General features: G+C 45.7%; 1 protein-coding gene across 1 annotated transcript in view; it reads left to right on the top strand.

Annotated features, from left to right (window-relative positions):
- SAP18 (Sin3A associated protein 18) overlaps positions 1 to 19,736 on the top strand; it is a 49,304-nt gene extending 29,568 nt beyond the window's left edge. The window contains exons 3-4 of the mRNA XM_086935204.1: positions 18,393 to 18,515; positions 19,308 to 19,736. Coding sequence (XP_086791330.1) covers positions 18,393 to 18,515; positions 19,308 to 19,464 — 280 coding nt within the window. The 3' untranslated portion in view covers positions 19,465 to 19,736. The remainder of the gene's footprint in view (positions 1 to 18,392; positions 18,516 to 19,307) is intronic.
- Positions 19,737 to 20,511: the final 775 nt, after the last annotated feature.

The raw sequence follows: 20,511 nt of genomic DNA, 5'->3' as shown, positions 1-20,511 counted from the left end.
GACAAGGAGTCTAAGATATTGGAAGCCTCAGGCAAGAGTGGCTTCACAGGCTTCTAATTCATGGAGGATTGCAAACACACAGGCTCTACTAGCTCGCTACGATAGAGCACACTATGACTAGCTTGAGGGTTTATTGCAACACCGGCCAGAACCTAACGACCTCATACAAGAATGCAAATTTATTACCAATGCTTCCATTAAATGTGCACTTGACGCAGCCGACACAGTAGCCAGGTCCATTAATACTAGCGTATTACTACGCAGACACGCGTGGCTACGCATATCTGGTTTTAAGAATAAGGTGCAATCCACCATCCTCAATCAACCGGTTAATCAAGACTTCTTGTTTGGCCCTGCAGTAGATACCATTTTAAATAAAATGAAAAAAGTTGCAGATTTACAAAATTTATGGGAGCACCTGCAGTTTCAACTACACAGAGGTCGCTCCTCCTACAGAGGCACCGCACAAGGCAACACTTCAGACTTCCTCTACATATAAAGGCAACACCCAAAGTTCCTTTAACAAAGGCTCTAACAGGGGAGGTTAGAGGGGCAATAATAACAAGGGCAGAGGACGTGGCAGCAATAACACCAGAGCCTCCACTGCCACCAAACAGTGACTTCATCACACTCCTCCAGACCATCTAACACCAGTCGGAGGCAGAGTCAAACTATTCCTACCAGTCTGGAACGCAATTACCACAGACAGGTGGGTGAGACAAATTATCCAGTATGGTTATTGCCTGGAACTCACTCCTACTCCACCCGACATACCACCCAAACACCGTCCTATGTCCAAAGAGCACATCACCCTGTCACAACAAGAGGTGAAATCCATGCTAGAAAAAAGGGGGGTCATGTAGGCAGTCCCTATTCAACACCAAGGGACAGGAGTATACTCACTATACTTCTTTATTCCCCAAAAGGATGGGTCCCTCAGACCAATATTGGATGTCAGACTGCTGAACCAATACATACTCTCGGAGCACTTCCATATGATCACGCTACAACAAGTACTCCCGTTACTCCAGCAAGGCGACTTCCTAGCAACATTAGACCTCAAGGGCGCATATTTTCACATACCTATACATCCAGCTCACAGGAAATACCTCCGGTTCACAATAGAAGGTCAACCGTATCAGTTCAAGGTTCTCCCCTTCGGGGTAACCACAGCCCCAAGAGTATTCACAAAATGTCTAGCGGTAGTAGCTGCACACCTCAGAAGGCAATACATTCACGTGTTTCCATACCTGGACGATTGGCTCATAAAAGCAAACTCGTAGGCACAGTGTGCATGCCATACATCACAGACACTCCAGCTGCTACACAGCCTGGGTTTTTCCCTAAACCACCCAAAATCGCATCTATAGCCCTCCTACATACAGCAATATCTGGGAGCTACAATAGATACCTTTAGTAGCAAAGGCATATCCAAATTCAGCCAGGATAGCCAACATGCAGACTCTCATTCAAAGATTTCAGCCACAACACACTTTGCCAGCTCGAGTGTTCATGCAGCTCATAGGCATGATGGCCTCCTGCATATTCATTGTCCCTCATGCCCGACTTCAAATGCGTTCACTGCAAGAATGCCTAGCACGGCAGTGAAACAAAGCTCAAGGACAACTGAAGGACCTAGTGTTGGTAGACAGTCGCGCTTACAACTCTCTGCAGTGGTGGAACCCACTAAACATTTCCAAGGGGTGACTGTTCCAAGAGCCGGCTCCACAACTAGTACTAACAGCTGGCGCATCACTGACAGGTTGGGGAGCCCACTTACTTCAATACACAGTGCAAGGGCTCTGGATAATCAAACAAAAGAAACTGCACATCAACCAACTAGAGTTGCTAGTAATATTTCTGGCACTAAAAGCATTCTAGAAATACTTGTTCAAAAAGGCTGTGTTGATCCGGACGGACAACATGACAGCCATGTACTACAGCCAGAACCAAGGAGGGACACACTCTCCACAGCTGTCCCACTTAGCACAGAGCATATGGAGGTGGACAATTCCAAGAAACATTTTTCTCCTAGCAGAACACCTGCCAGGGAAAGACAATCAAGTAGCGGATCTACTAAGGAGGCACAGCCAACAGCTACACGAATGGGAGATTCACCCCCAAGTTCTCCAACCATTCTTCCGGAAATGGGGGCACCCAGAGTTAGATTTGTTTGCCACAAACAAACTCAAAATGCCAGTACTTTGCCGCCAGGTTCCCACATCTGTTGTCACAGGGCAATGCAATATGGATGAACTGGTCCGGCAGATTTCCGTACGCTTTTCCACCAGCTCCACTGATTCCGCTGGTGGCACGCAAACTACGTCAGTGTTATGTCGGAAGACGTATGATGTAATTACTGCAAACACACAGGTACGACTATTCATCGTCCTGGCCGAACCAGGACCCTTTTATTGGTCAAGCAAACCCCACCCCCAACAAACCAATTAACATCAATCCGTATATATACATCAGCTGTGACATCGCAATCTCTTTTGGCGCCATTCTCCTTCAGGTAAGACCAGCGACCACATTACATTCCTCCCCAATTTACAACAAGGAAAACAAAATAAAAAGTAAACATCTGACATAGTCTCTCAAACGTGTAGAACGAACAGGACATTGCCTCAACTGATAACGGCCTGCGCCCCTCCGTTGGTATTCAGGGCCTGAAAGCAGATCACTAGCAGGAGACATAAGAATAGACCCAGACCCCACAGCCGTAGGTGACACAGGTGGCACATCACATTGTCCAGATGCTTCATCCCCCCCCCTTACCGGGACTAAAGGAGTTAAAGATACCGGGCCAACGTCCTCATAATCTGACTAAACTGAAACAGAGTCTGATGGTATCACATAATCACTTTCCTGAGCATTACCAGATGTATGGAACATTTTAAATAAAGATACATTCCTCTAGATGGTTGTCCCACCCCTCACCACCGTAATATTAGTGCCATGGACAGATTTCACCACCCAGGGCTCAGGCTCAAATGGCAAACTAAACTTCCCTTACCGATGCCTATTTCTCATCATTACAGCATCACCAACAGAAAATGTTTGGGGAAAAAGCCCCCGGCTAAGTGCCACTTTGTCGTTCTTCAGCTGCCGACTCTTCAGCTCCCCTGCCACGACAGCATAACTTGCAGGAGGGGACCCCAGTACTGGCACAAAATCTCCCATAGGACGATTCATACACAAAGATATAGGACTGACTTTCGTGGTCGAATGTGGATTCATCAGATATTACTTAAAGAGCAAAATTATAGCGCAATCTAAATCCTGACTATCGGTGACAGCAATCCTGAGGGTCTTATTGAGGGTAGGCATGAAACGTTCAACCTCCACATTGGCTTGAGGCCATAAAGGAGTCACTTTACGATGAAACACACCCCTGGACTGCAAATACGAGAAACTCATGGCTGGAAAAAGGAGGTCCATTGTTGGTACGTAATTCAGAAATCAAACCATAATTTTATCAAACAAAGGAATCGTGCGACATGCTGTGGTAGTATCCATGATCTCCACCTCCAGATACTTGGAGAAATCATCGATCACCACTAGCATATGTCGACCATCGGGTAGACATCCAAAATCAGCACTAGCCCTCTGCCAAGGAAAAAAGGGAACATCTTCCGTAATGATGGGAGCAGGAGCATCCCCTCAACCCAGCAGCCTGACACAGCGCACAAACCAATACAGGGTTTTCCACCAAAGCGTCCAAACCAGGAAACCACACTTTGGATCTCAAACGGGACTTGGTTTTCACCACCCCATGATGAACCTCATGAGCCAAGTCCACCACCCTCTGTTGTAGACAAGCAGGGATCACCAACCTTGATCCCGCAGCAGACATCCTTCCGGGGAACGGGTCAATTCATCCTGGACCTGAAAAAGATGCCAAAGTAGATCTAGCACAGGGGTCTCCAACCTTTTGTGTAGTGTGAGCTACTTCTGGTCAGTGAAAATCGTCGTGAGCTACTAAACCCCAAGCAACTCGCACATTTTTCGAGCGACCTTCCCCGCCCAGTTTTATTGACGTTAAGCCTATTTCTTCAGAGCCCATGGCCCCATACTGTGGATTCAACACAATAACACTGAAAGAAACAACTTTTTTTCCCTTTTTACATGTGCACTGCCTTCTGCAGCACAGTGAGACAAAAAGCTAAAGCACAAGCCACAACAGTGACACAACAAAAGCACAAGCGGAGGCTGATGCTTGTCGGAATGGGACAGAAAAGAGGCTCTGGCACCAAATTAAAAGCAGCCCCATAAGCCGGGTCTGATGGCTCACTGCACTAAAGCAGCCACTGCAGGGTCCTGTGCTTGACCTCATGGTCACAGGTTTAAATCCCAGCAGGTACACTCATCCTTTCATCCATTTGAGGTCGTTATAATGAATAGCCTTGAGTTGGGTAACAATAAACATCTGCTATTCAGCCCCAGGACACCTTCGGGTAATCTTGCGCTTTGCAACTAGACCGGTTATGTTATTAAATATAGGGCAGGCAAATCAAATAGCTAAAAAAAAGTGGGCCAGATTTGCAAAATAAGTAAAACTTAGACATGGAAGACTACTTGGCTATTTGTGCTTGCAGCAGGCAATGTTTGGTACTATCAGAAAATTTTACAATAAAAAGCAGCCCATCAGCCAATAAAATCGGCACACAAATAGCCAAAAACCCACAGACAAGCATTGGCACAGACTACCAACCAATAAAATTGTCACACAAACAGACCACAAAACAACCATACATAACATCCTGAGTGGCCACACGACACCATGAAACAGTCATGGCCTCACTGTGGAGAGGCCAGAGCTGCCTGTGTCCCTGAAGAGCACACAGAGGCCAGTGAAAAGGCACATTGTGGTCCAGCCCACCTCTGGTTCAGTCAGCACAGGCTAAGAATGGACCAGCTTGAGAAGCTTAAATGGGGCATGGCAGGGGAGGTTGGTGACAACTATTGGATGTTATATTGAAGTGAAGGCAAGAGCCAGAAAGCTAGCATCAGTGTAACAACAACCTTTTTTGTCAAAAAGCGTCCTGCACCTCTATCTGACTTGTTCCCACACACAGCTGTGTTGCACAGGTCCATCAATCGAGCCTCTTTGCTAAGGGCGAACCGGGTGTCTTCAGTCAGAGGGGTCTCGACATTCAGAGCAGTCTTATCCTCCGAGTAGTTCTCAATGTGTAAAAACCATCATTACGATGTTAACTGCTAACTGCTCGCAATGGTGAGGTGATCAGCATAATATTCCCTGCCCACTCTCACCATGTGCTTTCGATGCCCTCTCCCTACCCGGCTCCATGCCCATGCTATCGCCCCATGCACCCTGTCCCCTGTTTCTGCTCTGTCCTCCCCTGCTATCATTCCGTGCTTCCGGTACCCCCTGTCTGTCCGGTTCTGTGCCACAGGACCCTGCCTCTGTCCCACTCCCTACTCACTGCATCTCCATGGCTAAGGTCCCTGCACCTGTCCCTGCCCTGCTCACCACTGTCCTCTATCGCTGCACTCCCCCCTGCCCCTTGTTCTGCCCAACATGTCTGCCTTTCTGCCACTGCTCCCTGTCCCAACCCCTGCACTCTGTCCTGGCTCCCAGACACGCTCTTTGTTACTGCACCTTGCCCATGCTCCCTGCCCCTTCTCAAACACTACACTGCCCTTGCTCCTGTCCTGAGCCCGGTTCACTGTCTCTGGCTCTCCCTCACTCTTTCCTTGCCCCCCCCCCTTTCCCCCGTGTACGCCCTCAGTCTGTCGGTGACATCTCGACAATCTTCTCGTCGAATCCTCTGTCTCTCCCCAGCCCCTCTCTCTCCTCCTACGCCTACTGTCTCCCCCAGGCCCCCTCTCCGTCCTGCCTCTCACGGTATCTCTGGGCCTCCACTGTCTCTCTTGAGCCCCTCTCTCTTGCTCCTCGCTGTCTCTGTCAGTACAGCGGCCCCTCTCTCTCTCTCACTCTTTCCAGCGCCCCAGTCTCTCCCTAGCACCACGGTCTCCTCCTGCCCCTGTCTGTCCTGCCCCTCACCGTGTCTCTCCAGCGGCCCCTCTCTGTTTCTCTCCGGCTCCTCTGTCCCTCCCCATCCCCTCCCTCTCTTTCTTTCCAGCCCCTCTCGTAACACCTCTTCAATCTCGTAGTCACAAAACCAGAGATTATCAGGTCACCACCCAGATGGCAAGAACTGAGAGCAAAGACCTACTTTGCTCCAGCATCGCTCTCGTTCCCCCGCCCCTCTCTGGATCTGTCCCGCCGTTGCTTTGGTCACAGAGCCGATAGTGCCCGAGCCCGACCTGTGCAAAGGGGGAGGAGGGTGTGTGTGGGGGGGGGGGGGGGGGGGGGGGGGGGGAAGGTGTGAACAACTCTTGCACCGGCTGCAAAATCGCCTCCTCCGCTTCATCTGACCCTCCTCGATGACCTCCGCTGATCGACCCTCTCGCAGCTCTGACCCTCCCCCCTGCCCATTGTTTCTCCCTTACCGGGCCCAAGCATTTTTCCAACACCACTCAGTAATTCCTTCGGTGCGCCCGGCCCTCGTCACCATTCCACCGCGAGACTGCAGCAAAGGAACGTCATCCTCTTTGGCCCGCCCACCCCATCTAAGGGCAAGCCAATTGGAGCAGCTGCGTTGGGTGAGGGCGGGCAACAGACACGGAAATAAGCCTAAATAGCCCAAATAAAACTAATGTGCTACTAAATTGAGCAGCACTCGGCGAGCTACTCCCAGGGTCTCGGCGAGCTACCGGTAGCTCGCGATCGACCGGTTGGAGACCGTGGATCTAGCATCATCAGTACGACACTTGGCGGCACTCAGGAGTCCACTCCACTTCCCAGTGCCAATAGCAGACAGGCATAGCTGGAGACACACATCATGAACAGTGGCGCCCACAACCTCCTCCATAGAAATTGGGAGAGGCTGAGAACGCTCAACCACCAACCGTACATATTCCTCAATCTCCTCAGCAGCAGTTTCCTCTGCAACAGATGCAGGACGGTAATGCCGAGATAAATAATCAGCAGGATTTAACGCCCCAGGACGAAAAACCACCGTCAAACAATAGTCCTGCAGCTGCAAAATTCATTTTTCAAATTGCGGCGGAGGCTTTGAGGCAGACCCCATAAACCAAGGGATGAGTAGTTTGTGGTCAGTATATACCACGAAAGGCTGACCGTACAAGTACAAATGGAAATGACGTCCTCCCCAATGCACCACAATGGCCTCCTTTTCTATGTGGGACTATCGCTGTTCAGTAGCAGTCCAAGCACGACTGGCATATGCCACAGGAGCCAATTTACCATTTATCTGGTGCTGGGACAACACAGCCCCCAGACCACTTCGACTTGCGTCCACAGCAGGTTCAGAGTCCAGTGCCGGATTGAAGTAAGCCAGGGAAGTATCAGCGGAAAGTGCCCGTTTAGTAGCTTGGAAGGCAGGTTCCTGTTCAGGGCCCCAATCACACGGAACATTAGATTTCGTAAGTTCTCGCAAAGGAGCTGTCAAATTAGACAATCCAGGGATAAAGCGACCACAATAGTTGACCATACCCATGAAAATCCTCACACCGGACACATTAACAGGGGCAGAGGCAGTCTGTATATCACACACCTTCAACGGATCAGGAGACACACCATTTTGTGAAAAGTGATAACCAAAGAATGAAATGTCAGTTTTTAGAAATTCATACTTTTCTTTATGTAAGGTCAAACCATGATCCAGCAAACATTGAAATATGCCCTTAAGGCGAATAAGATGTCCATCCAGAGTGGGGGAATGAACTATGTCGTCACTGACATTTATTACTCCATCCAACCCTGCCAACACCCCACAAATTCTTTCCTGAAACACTTTGGCAGCACTAGAAATGCCAAAGCTTAAACGTTTAGAACGCCGTAATCCGACATGTGTGGAAAAAGTGGTGACTCCCCGGGAAGCAGTGTCAAGCATCAACTAGTGGTAACCAGCATGGAGATCCATTTTGGAAAACCACCTGGACCCACTAACTTCCACCACAATGTCATCAACAGTAGGAGTAAGGTGACGTTCACGTTTGATTGCCAAGTTAGGTAAGCGCATGTCCACACAAATCCGAACTTCACCAGGTTTGTTAGGTTTATGGGCAACCACAATCGGTGAGACCCAAGGAGTTGGGCCCTCCACCTTTTCAATAATGTCAGCATCTTCCAACTTTGCTAATTCTGCCTCCTCCTTCGGCCGAAGATGGAAAGCCACTCGCCTATGACTGAATGCCACTGGTTGAACAGACTCGTCAATGTGCAATTGATCATCCGATCCTTCAGACAACCTATACCATTAAACAATTGTGAGTACTGTAATAAGTCATCATCAGTCCACTGATGTATGGCCAATGCAAAAACCACCAGGCGTAAACTCTCAGCTGTCTGGCAGCTCAGCAACATCCCATGACCATCCTTGGTGACACACAGGCGTTTTCACTAGATGGGAACCATGAGAAATCACAGCAGTAAAAATACCAGCCAATGGAAGGGGTTCACGGGCTCCAAAAGCAAACACCTTAATGGATGTCCCACTCAGTACTGGTATATTTGGTAGTCCCATCGTCATGGATTCAGCCATCACCTTAATGGACGCCCCAGTGTCAATCAAAGCAGGCACTAAATGACCATCCACCTGGACATCACATTTAGGCAAACCCCTCCGTACTGTACCCCCAGGTTGTAAAGCATGTAGAACATGAACAACCTCTTCATCGTCATCCATATCTTCCGGCTCTGGAAGAGCGGCATAGACCTGGGCCGAGGACACAGGAACAGACCTACGGACAGGAGCAGAACGGCACACCTTCGCAAAACGATTTGCTTTGTTGCAATTGGAACACCGTTTCCCAACCGCAGGACAAGTCCCATTATGAGGAAACCAGCCCCTGCAGCCGTAGCATGTCCGAGGTTGCTCCGCCTTGCGAGGAGGCATTTTCTGTTTGTCAAAACCTCGAACCATCACAGCATTCACTGGTTCTACCTTCACAGAATGTTGAAGAGCAGCATCCATATGGGCCGCCCTAACCCTCTCAAGCTCTTTAGACCGGCCACGGGTCAACATATCCTCCATCGGCATATTGGGCACCTGGAGTATCGCTTCACGAAGTTTGCTGGAATAACAGCCCTGTATAAATTGGGCCCTTATCTCATCTGCAGCGACAGATAATCTACAGGTACTAGCCAATACTCGTAACGAGCAAAGAAAACATCAACAGACTCATTAGGCAACTGCCTTGCTTGACGTAACTAGTCCTGTCCTGTGCTGGTAGCTATACTAGCCACATCAGTCTAGATTTCCATGGATCTGTACATTTTAGAAGAGTATTGGGTTGGTAGGTTTATCTTGCTGCCAACCCACTTTGGACCCAAATCTTGACTTTTCTTAGAAGCTCCAGTCTCAAAACATTCTCTAGTACATGGGTACTCATAGTACGGCCCGTAGGCCGCTGGTGTCCCGCCCGGCCTTAATTGGCGGCCCGCGGTCCTTGCTGCCAGACCAGTCCTTCATGTAAAGTTTAAACCGAGAAGATGGCCTCAGGCGCATTCGTTGTGAAAACGTAATCACAATGTTTGCTCCTGCGACCATCTTCTCTGCTTATGCTTGCCTCTGATTGGCCTGAACCTCTGGGACGTCACACCTGGCGCAAAGCATAGGCCCTTTAAAAGTCAGCTGTAACTAGCGCTTTTACAGCTGACTTTTAAAGGACCTGTTAAGAACCTTCCTGTGTCCGTGGTGATGACGACGTCTTCTCAGCCCCTGAGAATCTTCACTGCAGCCGGAAAACCTTCAGCGTCACTAGTTTAGCTGCAGGTAAGTGTAACCGCGGACAGTACTATGGGTCATAGACCTTGTTGGCTAATAGGTTGAATTTATCACCACAATTATTTGTATCAATCAAGCTGACCTGGAATCGCATACGCTTGTGCGTTTCCTTTTCAGCTACTCCATTGGCCTTCGCGTGCGTCTTTTAATGAAAGGCTGCACGCATTGCTCTGCCCACGGCCTATTGTTGTCTACTACGCACTTGGTGCGCGTAATAGACACCAGTAGGCCGGCACGTGGTTTCAATTATCGTGCACACACATGGGCGCGATAATTGAAACGCATGGCTCGCAGTGGTGCGCTCGCCTTCATTTTTAGATCCATTTCACACGGAAACAACAAAAGCTGTTTTGTTTCCTTGCGAAACGGAGAGCTGCATATCTCTTGTTGTGCAAGAAGGCACAGGTTCTTGTTTAAATCTCTCTTCATTTTTGCCCCGTTGGATAAATCTTCATGACATTTCCCAAAAGGATGCACATAATTTAAGATTGTTTTTGGCACATTTCATGAACTTTAATCCGGGCATGTGTGGAGCGATTATTTATAGCGGATGTCCCTAATTCTGTATTTCCCATTCATAGTCCCTAATGAAATTTCCCAAGTGCACAGCAAAAAACTGTTGAAAGGATTTTAAAACAATCTTGCAATGGTTAGGTTTGGGAACATTGAAATCCTTTCGTGGTTTGGTGGAAATCTTTACGATGATTGCTTTAACTATATGTGAATCTGTTGATGAACTGCTTACAAGAGCAAATCACTTTAGCTCTGTTGGCCAAAATGCAGTACACAAACTGCTTCTCTCCCGGTATGGGGCCCTCTACTGTGAAACTATATGGTGGTGTCTTGTGGGTCAAAGTGAACACCTCTGTAGCAGCGGTCTTCTTTTCCCTGGTTCGCAAACATGTATTTGTTTTTTTATTTTAATGATCTTTATTCAAGTTTCACTGTAAACAATTTACAATGGCAATCATTTAGTCAATAAACTGCAAGAAGATTACATAAGCAGTCCCCAACTACTCTCCACCCCCCTGCTCTGGTACATAGCTTCATAGACAATTTAGAGAATCATAGCTGCATAAGGGTAAATCAGTCATTGACATCAAAGTACATTGCCATAGGGGACCCAGTACCCGTCCCTACCATCACACAGACGGGTCCCCAGGTGACACATCTTTTGGCGTTTTTTTCAGGTCCGACAACCTGGCCACCTACAACCTTAAATAGTCTTCCAGTTTTTCATCTTTACAATGTTTCATCCAGATTTCCTCAGCAGTTGCCCACTCGAAGACATCACTCAGCAGCACCAACTAAGCATCACTCAGCAGCACCAGAGCACATTCTCAGCCCCAGTACTGCACCATCTGAGCACCAGCAAAGCTCTGCATCCGTGCAGCACCACCTCACTACCAGCGCTGTTTGTCCCCTCCCAATAACAAAACAAGCATTTACAATGCAATAGGTCTCGCATTATTAAAGTTTGAGCTATTGGCATTGTTAAAGAATGCAACACCAATAGCTCAAACTTTAATAATGCGAGACCTATTGCATTGTAAATGCTTGTTCCTTTTGTAAGGTATCGTTGGCTACCTTTTGTATTTTGTTTACCTGCCCTGGTCCTGGCAGGGGTGCTGCGCTGTCCTCCTCTGAAGCTGCCAACAGTCCCAGACCAGCTTTCTGGTTCCAGTGTGGTATAATCACCCCTTCCATGCGCTTTAAATGTTTACATTTCTGTTTGTCCGGCTGAGACCTTGCCCCCCCCCCCCCCCCCCCCCCCCCCCCGCAAACACTTATCTGGATAGGGGGCTTTGTTTAAAAGTTATTACATGAGTGTCTTTAACTGATTAAGTTGTGCATTGTGTGATATACAAACAAGTTGATGTGGACTAACAGCTAGAGCTGTCGACCTCCAGGCTAAGCAACCAGGTTCGTGTCTCAGCTGAGCTCAAAATATTGTGATTCTGGGCAATTACTTAATCTCCTGTGCCTAACAAAATGAATGTGTTCGTGTAAAGCGCTCTGGGACCTTCGGGTCGAGGTTGCGATATATAAAACTCCCTAAAAAATACATTTTAAAAAAAGCGATCTCTCGCTCCCCTTTGCTCCACTTAATGCACAAGTGCTGCTATAAGAGTGATGTGACACAATATGAACAGCCAATCACAAACCACCCCAAAACACTCCCCATATAGGTCAAAGCATACATCCTCGCCGTTTCAACCAAACATATAAATGACTTATATTTACTTCCTTTCATATTCAATCTCATTGACATATAATAACATAACAAGATCAAAGGTCTGGTAAAACCACACATCGGAACACATTCTCCAAGGGCCTCGCTACAAACCTACAGGCTTCAGACTAAGCAAAGCCAATGAAGAGGTATACACACCATCCACAGTGCACTTCAGTGCCTGGTTAGTGGTATGAAGTGCTGTGTGTGTGTGTGTGTGTATATATAATATATATATTTACAGTGCAACCAAGATGGAAACATCTTATGAACCTTGGCTCTGTTGGTTCCAGTCCAATCCTTCTTTTCTGTTATACACTTTTTTTTAAAGGGGGTGGGGTTAGATAGCATACGTGGATTACCTGATGACATCCTCTAAGAATCCAGGTACTGTAAAGAGCAACTGTGTGCTATAAAATAGACCCAGAGTGGAGATTCAAAAAGCCCCGCAGAACTCAACGCCCATTAGGGCTTGGGTGTCATCTCGCTTTCTCCCCACCTGTCTCACATGCCGTTGTAATAATGTTATATCAAAACAGGAACTCGCATATGACAAATGGGAGTGGTGTCACAGACATTACTTGCAGTAATATTAGTGAGCTACTGCTGTTTTACAATATTGAAAACACTGTTACTAGCCATGATTATAAAATGTAAACACATTGAGAATTTAGGCGAGTGTATCTGTGCACTTTAAGTGACTGGGCCAAAGACTGCAGCAAGCTCTCAATTCATTGCAATCTTGCCAAAGCTAGACCTTTTTGGCTTTGCTAATGCTTGCTTCCTTGTTTGTACTCTCATCTTGCTGGAGATATTAAAGAAACTGCATTGGTTGAATTCTATAACTTAATAAGCTTTAACTTGGCAATGAAATGCCAAACAAATACTAAACATTAGGATGTTTTGCTTCTTCTGGCCTCACCTGACTCTGCCCACTGGCCCAATGTTCTGATTATTCCCGCCCTCTGATTTTCCGTCAGTTCTACTAACCCCCACCTGAAACCTGGCCCCTCCCCTCTCTCTACAGGCCTGACCATTGTATCTTTCAGATTCCTTTAGTTTGACAGCTGCTCCACACCAAATAGCACTGTCCAGATTAGCTCCTTCCATATGTGTTTTACTCTGTATCCTTGTACCCTTGTACTGTGTGCATGCCAGGTCTGGTGCTGCAGTGGACTAATGCTGTAGGGGCCTGTGTTCTACCTCATTCTTACAGGTTCAAAATTGTGCCTTTCATCCATCTGAGGTCGATAAAATGAGTTGGGTAGCAATAAACATCTGTTATTCAGCGCCAAGATACCTATGGGTGAACTTGTGCTTGTATATACATGTGTGTGCATGCCATTTATTTCAAATCCCTATTGAGTGACACATTTCATGCATAAACCACTGGCTTTAGGAAAGCCTCCTGTTTACCTATTACTTTGTATGTTTAAACAAAACATTACTTTGGTGTTGCTCACAGATCTGTTGCGAGCAGTGGTGTTGATCCATCGGTCGTGACGTGGTGTCTGTCCAGCAGTCGTGATGCAGTGTTGGTCCATCGGTTGTGGGGCGGTGTCGGTCCATTGGTCATCCGGTGGAAAATCAGATTCCTGGTCCTTGTTACTTGTTGCATAGTAACAAACTAGCTGGAGAGCTCTGCAATGGCCTACAGTCCAGTTTCCAAGCCTTGCAAACGACCCAGATCGATAGAGCGAACGCAGGACCTTCCAGGAAGCATGGGAAGAAGAGTACTTGTTTGTAGAATGTCCAGAAGAAAAAGCCATCTGTTTGCTTTGCAAAGAGAAGTAAATGTTCTTAAGAGGTATATCCTGGAACGGCACTACAAAACGCGGCACTCTGGATACAATGCGAACTTCCCACTGAACTCACAACTGCGAGCTGCAAAAGTGGCATAGTTGAAGCAAATTTCCTTTCCCAGCAGAAGATCTTCCATTGCCAAATGAAGGAATCGGAGGCTGTAACAGAAGCTTCTTTCAAAATATGCTACTTGCTTGTCAAACATAAAAAAAATTCTCAGATGCAGAGCTGGTGAAGCAATGTTTCCTTTCAGTAGCCGAAATTTTATTCGACAACTACACTAATAAAGCCAGCATTTTAAAGGAAATCAGTGCAGTACAGCTATCTGATTCCACACGCAGAATAGAGGCAATGGGACAAAATGTCCAGGAGCAGGTGAATAAAGCAGTGAGAGAGTCACCGTTCTTCAGCATTGCCATGGAGGAGTCCACAGACATAGGCGATGTGGCCCAGTTATTAGTTTGGGTGAGGTATCTGGACCAATCGCTTCATCCCTAAGAAGAGCTCCTGTGCCTTCTACCACTGCAAGGGCACACAAGAGGAGAAGATGTACTGGACAGCATGTGCAACTACTTTAAAACAAATGACATACCACTGAACACTTTTGTCAGCATAACAACGGATGGGGCTCTTGCCATGGTAGGCCATGACAGAGGCTTCGTATCTATGCTTAAAGCTCATAGGACAGCCTGTGATAGACAACCACTGCATTATTCACCAGGAAGTGTTGTGTGCAGAATTAAAGCATGGAGAACTGAATAATGTCCTAAAAGGTGCAGTGAAAATTGTTATTTTTATCCGTGCCAAAGCTCTGAACCATAGACTTTTTAAAGCCATGCTGCAGGAATCTAGCGGAACATAACGACGTCTTGATGCACACTGAGGTGCTTTGGCGAAGCATAGGGAAGGTTCTGGAGCGGTTCATCACATTGCTTCCTGAAATTGAACTCTTTGTGAACAGTACAGGCCAATTGTTCCCAGGACTAACAGATATGAAATGGCTTGTTCATTTTCTTTCAGATCTTTCCACACATTGTAATGCTCTCAATTTGACCCTGCAAGGTAAACCGCTTGTGTGCTCCCTCATGAATAGTATTTATGCTTTTGAAAGTAAGCTTGTGCTATTCAAAGAGCAACTGGATGATAGTGACTTCACCCACTTTCCAAAACTGTTGTCTGTGATGCAGAGGTTTCCAGATGCACAAGAAATTCTGGCAAACCTTGACCCTGGTGCATGTCTTGAGGAAATTTCTGGGTAGATCAAAATGATTATTTTTGCACTTCAGAGCCCTCACCCCTCTGTTCAGGCTGGTTGAAAACCCCTGGATGGTGAGTGCACAGAATCTTGATGTTGCCCTTATTGGCATGGAAAGGGCTCAAGCAAAACTGGAGATCATTGACATGCAGCACAATTCAGCCCTCTAAGCATCTTTTTGGGGACAAGCACCAGAAGAATTCTGGAAAATTGTGCCCCCTGACAAGTTTCCTCTTTTTATAGTGGCCCAGAAGGTACTGTGTATGTTTGGGTCAATATATGCTTGCGAATGTTAATTTTCCCCAATGGGACTGTTGAAGAGCAAACTCAGAAATAAGCTTAGACATACACCTGGAGCAGCTCGTAAGGCTTGCCGTTTCCAACTTGGTACCAAATTACAGCAAACTAATTGGTGACATGAAATGTAAAATAAGTTTGTAGTGTTTGTCTTTAACATATCTATTTTTGGAACTCTGAAGCCTGTGCTGCACTGGGCGTGTGCTGAATATCCAGTTGCTGCTATTTGCCATGCAATCCCACTTAATATTGCTACTGTCTGCTAATAAAAAAATATTATAAACATGTGCTGCATGTAGTTACATCTGCTTTGGAAGTACAACACTGTCTAGTAATGTTTTGAAACGGTAGTGAATCCCCCCACCCCTTCACCCCCGAGAGAAAGTTTGTGAGTACCCATGCTCTAGTATGTAGGGTGTGGATCCTGCTCAAACCCATTGAAACTCATATGACCAACAGTCTGTCCGGAAGAGCTCCAACACTTCAGTGTTATAGTTATATACTCCGTTCTTATTTCTTACCTGTAATCCCAGTTCTCTCTCAGGGGAATCTCCATTGAAGGCATAAGCAACCCCCTGAAACCCCCGTGAAGATGACCGGGGAAATTATTGTTCCTATTTTATATTGCCACATCTCGTAAAAAAACTGAAGCAACTGCCACATGATGGGATGCTGGTAGTCTTTGCACCCTTAAAGGCGCAGGCACTCTTTTTTTTACATTCACATAAAGGCAGCGAACTGGGCTACACTGTCCTTTTTCCTTCATCTTTGTAAAAAAAAGGGGGTTGTGAAAGATTTAAGTATACTACAAAAGTCTCTCTTATATATTTGCAGCTGGGCGTAATAGAGGAAATTGAAGCATCTGAATGGCTGGTGCTAATAGTTCTAGCGCCAAAGGACTTAGAATGTATGAGGACTTAAGGAGGCTAAACCAATGTATCTGGGTAGACTGTCAGCCTTTTACAAACATCAATGAGGCATTGACCATGCTATCAGAGGCAAAAGCTTTTAGGGTTATGGATCTTTCATGCACCCCAGCTTGGTTTTATTCGTTGTACATCAGCACTGGTAAGGATGAAAGTTAATTTCTCGACGTCCCTTGATGTTTATAATGCAGGCTGGTTTCTTGAAATGGAGGTGGATGCTGCAGGTCGTCGCCACTTGTTAAGAAGTGCTTCAACACTTATGTAGTTTGAGTCCTTTATTGCATCCACCTTAAGCCAAGCCTCCAGACCAAATCCTCTTCAACTGCTCCATCTGGAATCTCTGCAACCCAGGATTCCACCTGATGACCCATTGCAGTTCGAGGTAGTGTGCTAGGTTACTAAACCGTCCCTCACATTAAATCATAGGGAATAAAGATGCACACTAGTCCATTGTAGGGATATATTGAAGTATGTTCAAAGCATTGTCCCTGCCAGCTAATCGAGGTAAGGGTTGTCTGGCGCCAAGTGCTATAAACCTTAATGTGTCGATTTGAAAGATCTATGGTTGTGCTAGGTTTCCATACAGCCTGGGGTGATGCTTGAAACCAAAGGATGGGTACCCTAAGCCTTTGGGCAACCCGAAACCGGCACTTTGCTTGTGCCTATTCATTCAAGAGATACAGAAGAACAAGGGGGCTGGAGGGGTAATATAGTGTCAAGGAATTTGGGCTCATTTATCACTTTGGTAGCCTTGGCAGTAGAAACACTAATGTACTAGCCCATCTGACCTGGAGAATCGAGTCGCGTGAGGAGCTCTTTATGCACAGAATGCTTGCAGTGCCCGTTTTAGTACTTGTATTGGTTTCCATTGATGGTCGACCATCACCATCCGGGGCACTGTAGCAGCAGCCTCGTAGTAACACTGTAGATGTCTACTGACGCAAGCCACATACTCTTATTACACTTGTGGTGTCTTCTCTCCATTGCAAAGGAGCGGCACAGGCTTTAACGCATAAGATACTGAACAGCCAAATGAACGAGAAGTAGGGGGGGCGGGGAGGAGAGAGCATTAGCAACCTCTTGGTGTATATTTAGTGTCCTTATGTGATAGGAGGGACCTTTGCCCCATTTCTGGGTAAGATGAAATTACAACGTAATTGAAAAGCTCAACTGGGTTTGAAAGGCAGCAAAGCCATTTTTGTAAAGTAGTTTGCTACACACTACTTCAGCACTGCAACAACGCTTCACTAAGTGCACATAGCAGTGGAAGCGTTTCTTTGTTACTGTTTGACAAATGCACGGATACTTTTGGGGGGGGGGTGGGTGGTGTTGCTGTGTGCTGCATACTGGTCGTTTGTGTGGTAAAATAGTCATTTGGTGTGTTAGAGCAGTGATGTCTCTGACCAATGGAATGTGTATGATGTGGAATGAGTGTTTTGCCAGACATCTGTTTGAGGTGAGCAAGGGACAACATTTTCCGATCGGGTGCTTTGAGAAGTTGTCTTGTGCCTAGCATACTCTGAAATATACATTGGGATTCTTCTAATTCCCTGTGGAAGTTTTTTTTGGAACTTGACGTCATGTAAACTGCATCGAGTCTGGCTAGCTCTGTGATATTTACTTCATGGTTATACATACTATTCCATACACACTTCCTCTCTTGCTACTCTCCTGGTCATAGGAGACCAAAGCAGTAAAGGCAGGAGCGAGGTTCGGGCAGAGTGTCATCTATGCCCAGTCACATTAGTCCTAGCTTTCAAGGAAGTGGAACATTAGGCATTTCTTAGATCGCCTGCCAGTAGTCATTCACATTATTTTTGTTTGTGCTATAAAGGAATAAATCCCGCCCTTCCAGTGGAAGCTGGCGCTAAATGGTGGACTTTGAAAGTGTGGCACCCTCCTTACTCATGGGTACATTTAGTGCACACCTTGCATTCTTATTGGTTTAAATGATAACTATGCGCTGCGTAAAAAGTGTTGATCAGTTTCTTGAAGCGGATTTACACTTCTATTCATATCAGTTTTGTTTTTTGTTGTAGGATGGATGCAACATTGAAAGAGTTAACAAGTTTGGTTAAAGAAGTATATCCAGAAGCTCGCAAAAAGGGCACTCACTTCAATTTTGCTATTGTTTTCCCAGATCCGAAGATGCCCATGTACAGGTCGGTGGAATGCTGAATTTGGTGAACCAGTCTTAATGTTAATTAGCGGTGTTTACGTGTGACTTCATTACAGGGCATCCAACACTACAGGTGGCAAAACAAATAAATATTTATATTTATACACACACACGGCCAATATTACATGCAGACATAGAATAATAAACTGCAGTTTTTGATTTCTGACGCTGCGAAGGTGGATACAGAGCTATAAAGTCACACCTGTAATAAGCAGGCCCTGCAAGTAAAAAAAAAAAAGTGTTGAATTAAAAACTAGAAGAGTAGTTTGTTTGATGTATGCTTCTGAAATGTGTCATCTTACTATAGTAAAACAATTGCAAGACTTGAGACAAAGAAATGGTTTGGCTATTGATAATTGATTGTGGAGTTAAATAAATTAACACTACACCTGCGTCTCCCTTGAACTGTAGTACTACACACTTGCTCGTTTTCAGGGGTTCAACTTATGTGGTAGGAGGGACGCCTGTATGGACTGAAATTTGTTTAAAGTGAATAGTCTTTTGAGAACCCTGTTTGGGTCTTTGTTGTGGCAATGGCAAAACCCAACTAGTGAAAGAGTAAGAACTGAAGTGTACCATAACCCCAAATTATTTCCTTTTGCGTCTTTTTCAAATGTGCGCACACTGGTAGTTTCTATGTGTGGGTGATTGGTTCTGTAAACCACTTTTCTAATGCATATAATCACTCTCTGCATGACTGTTCAAGTAAACATGCATACTGTGCAACATTTGTGCTTGTATCAGTCTAAGGCAGTGTTGTGCTTTCCATCAACAGGGTGAAGTCGATTGGAAGTACAATCTCTGGAAGGAAGGGTACAGAGGATTCAATGACACTTCAGTCACAAAGGTTCCAGATTGGTGATTACCTGGATATTGCAATCACCCCTCCCAACAGAGCACCACCTCCGTCGGCTCGCATGAGACCATATTAAATATATGGGATTCTTGGATTTTATTTTTATTAATCTTATTGGACTCTTCCTAACTTTTTTTTTTTAAATACGTGATGCGCATTCAAGCTGATAGTCCATTGTTCAAAACCAAATCCATAAATGCAATAAAAGTATTGGTTCGATTTTCCTTGCAAGAAAGGGATTTTGAAAATCTTCTAGGTTAAGGAAAATATCATAAAATTGCACATAATTTAATATTAGGCAAAATTTCAGGGTTTATCATTGTAATAAATAGAACATTGTGAAATTGAGCAAGTCTAACGTTGCCACTTATTTTTAAGCTGTTAAACATTTGTTTCCCACCCCAGTAGCTGGCTGAAATGGATGTTGTGCCTGAATTAGACCACTAACCACAGTTTCTCCCATTTAATGTTCCTAAAGGTTAATCTTAGAGTTATGGCTTCCTGTCTCCTGTGAAGGAGTCCATGTTTCTATTTTGTACACATCCATTTGCTTCAAAAATTTCATTTTTCATCTTTTGCACTTCTCTAAACAAGTTCATTTAAATCCTTGTTTTTGTCACTCCAGAAACGTAATTTGACGCAGTCTTTAACTGTTCTTTTTTTACATTCTTTTCTTTAGTCTGCTTCTTGTTTTCCTCCTTGCAATTCCACATCACCTACCTTTATTGCTTTCCCTAAACACTGTAGACATACTGATTTGGTCTCAACACCTCAAATATGTAAGTGCCGCATGTCTGCTTTACAAAAAACTTTTGTTTGATTTCATAGACTATATGTTTGCTCAATGCATAATACAAATCTAGCCCACATATTAGTTACTCTTAGTTCACTCCGCCAACAGATGCAAACACTGCGGCATGCGCACCAATGGATCTCCAACTGGGCCGACATACTGGGACCCCTCGAAGACCAGGTAAGCAACACTCCAAGGAAGCCCCCCCTCCCTGAGTCCAGACTTACCTCTATACGATGCGAAAAGCGATGTAGGAACCAAAAAATTCCGCGAATCCGAACCATGGACTTCACATAGCCTCCTATGCCGCCGACACTCAGCTGATCCTCT

This window comes from Lissotriton vulgaris, chromosome 8, assembly GCF_964263255.1.
Source record: "Lissotriton vulgaris chromosome 8, aLisVul1.2, whole genome shotgun sequence".
Lineage (NCBI taxonomy): Eukaryota > Metazoa > Chordata > Amphibia > Caudata > Salamandridae > Lissotriton > Lissotriton vulgaris.
This window is presented reverse-complemented; position numbering and strand designations above follow the sequence as displayed.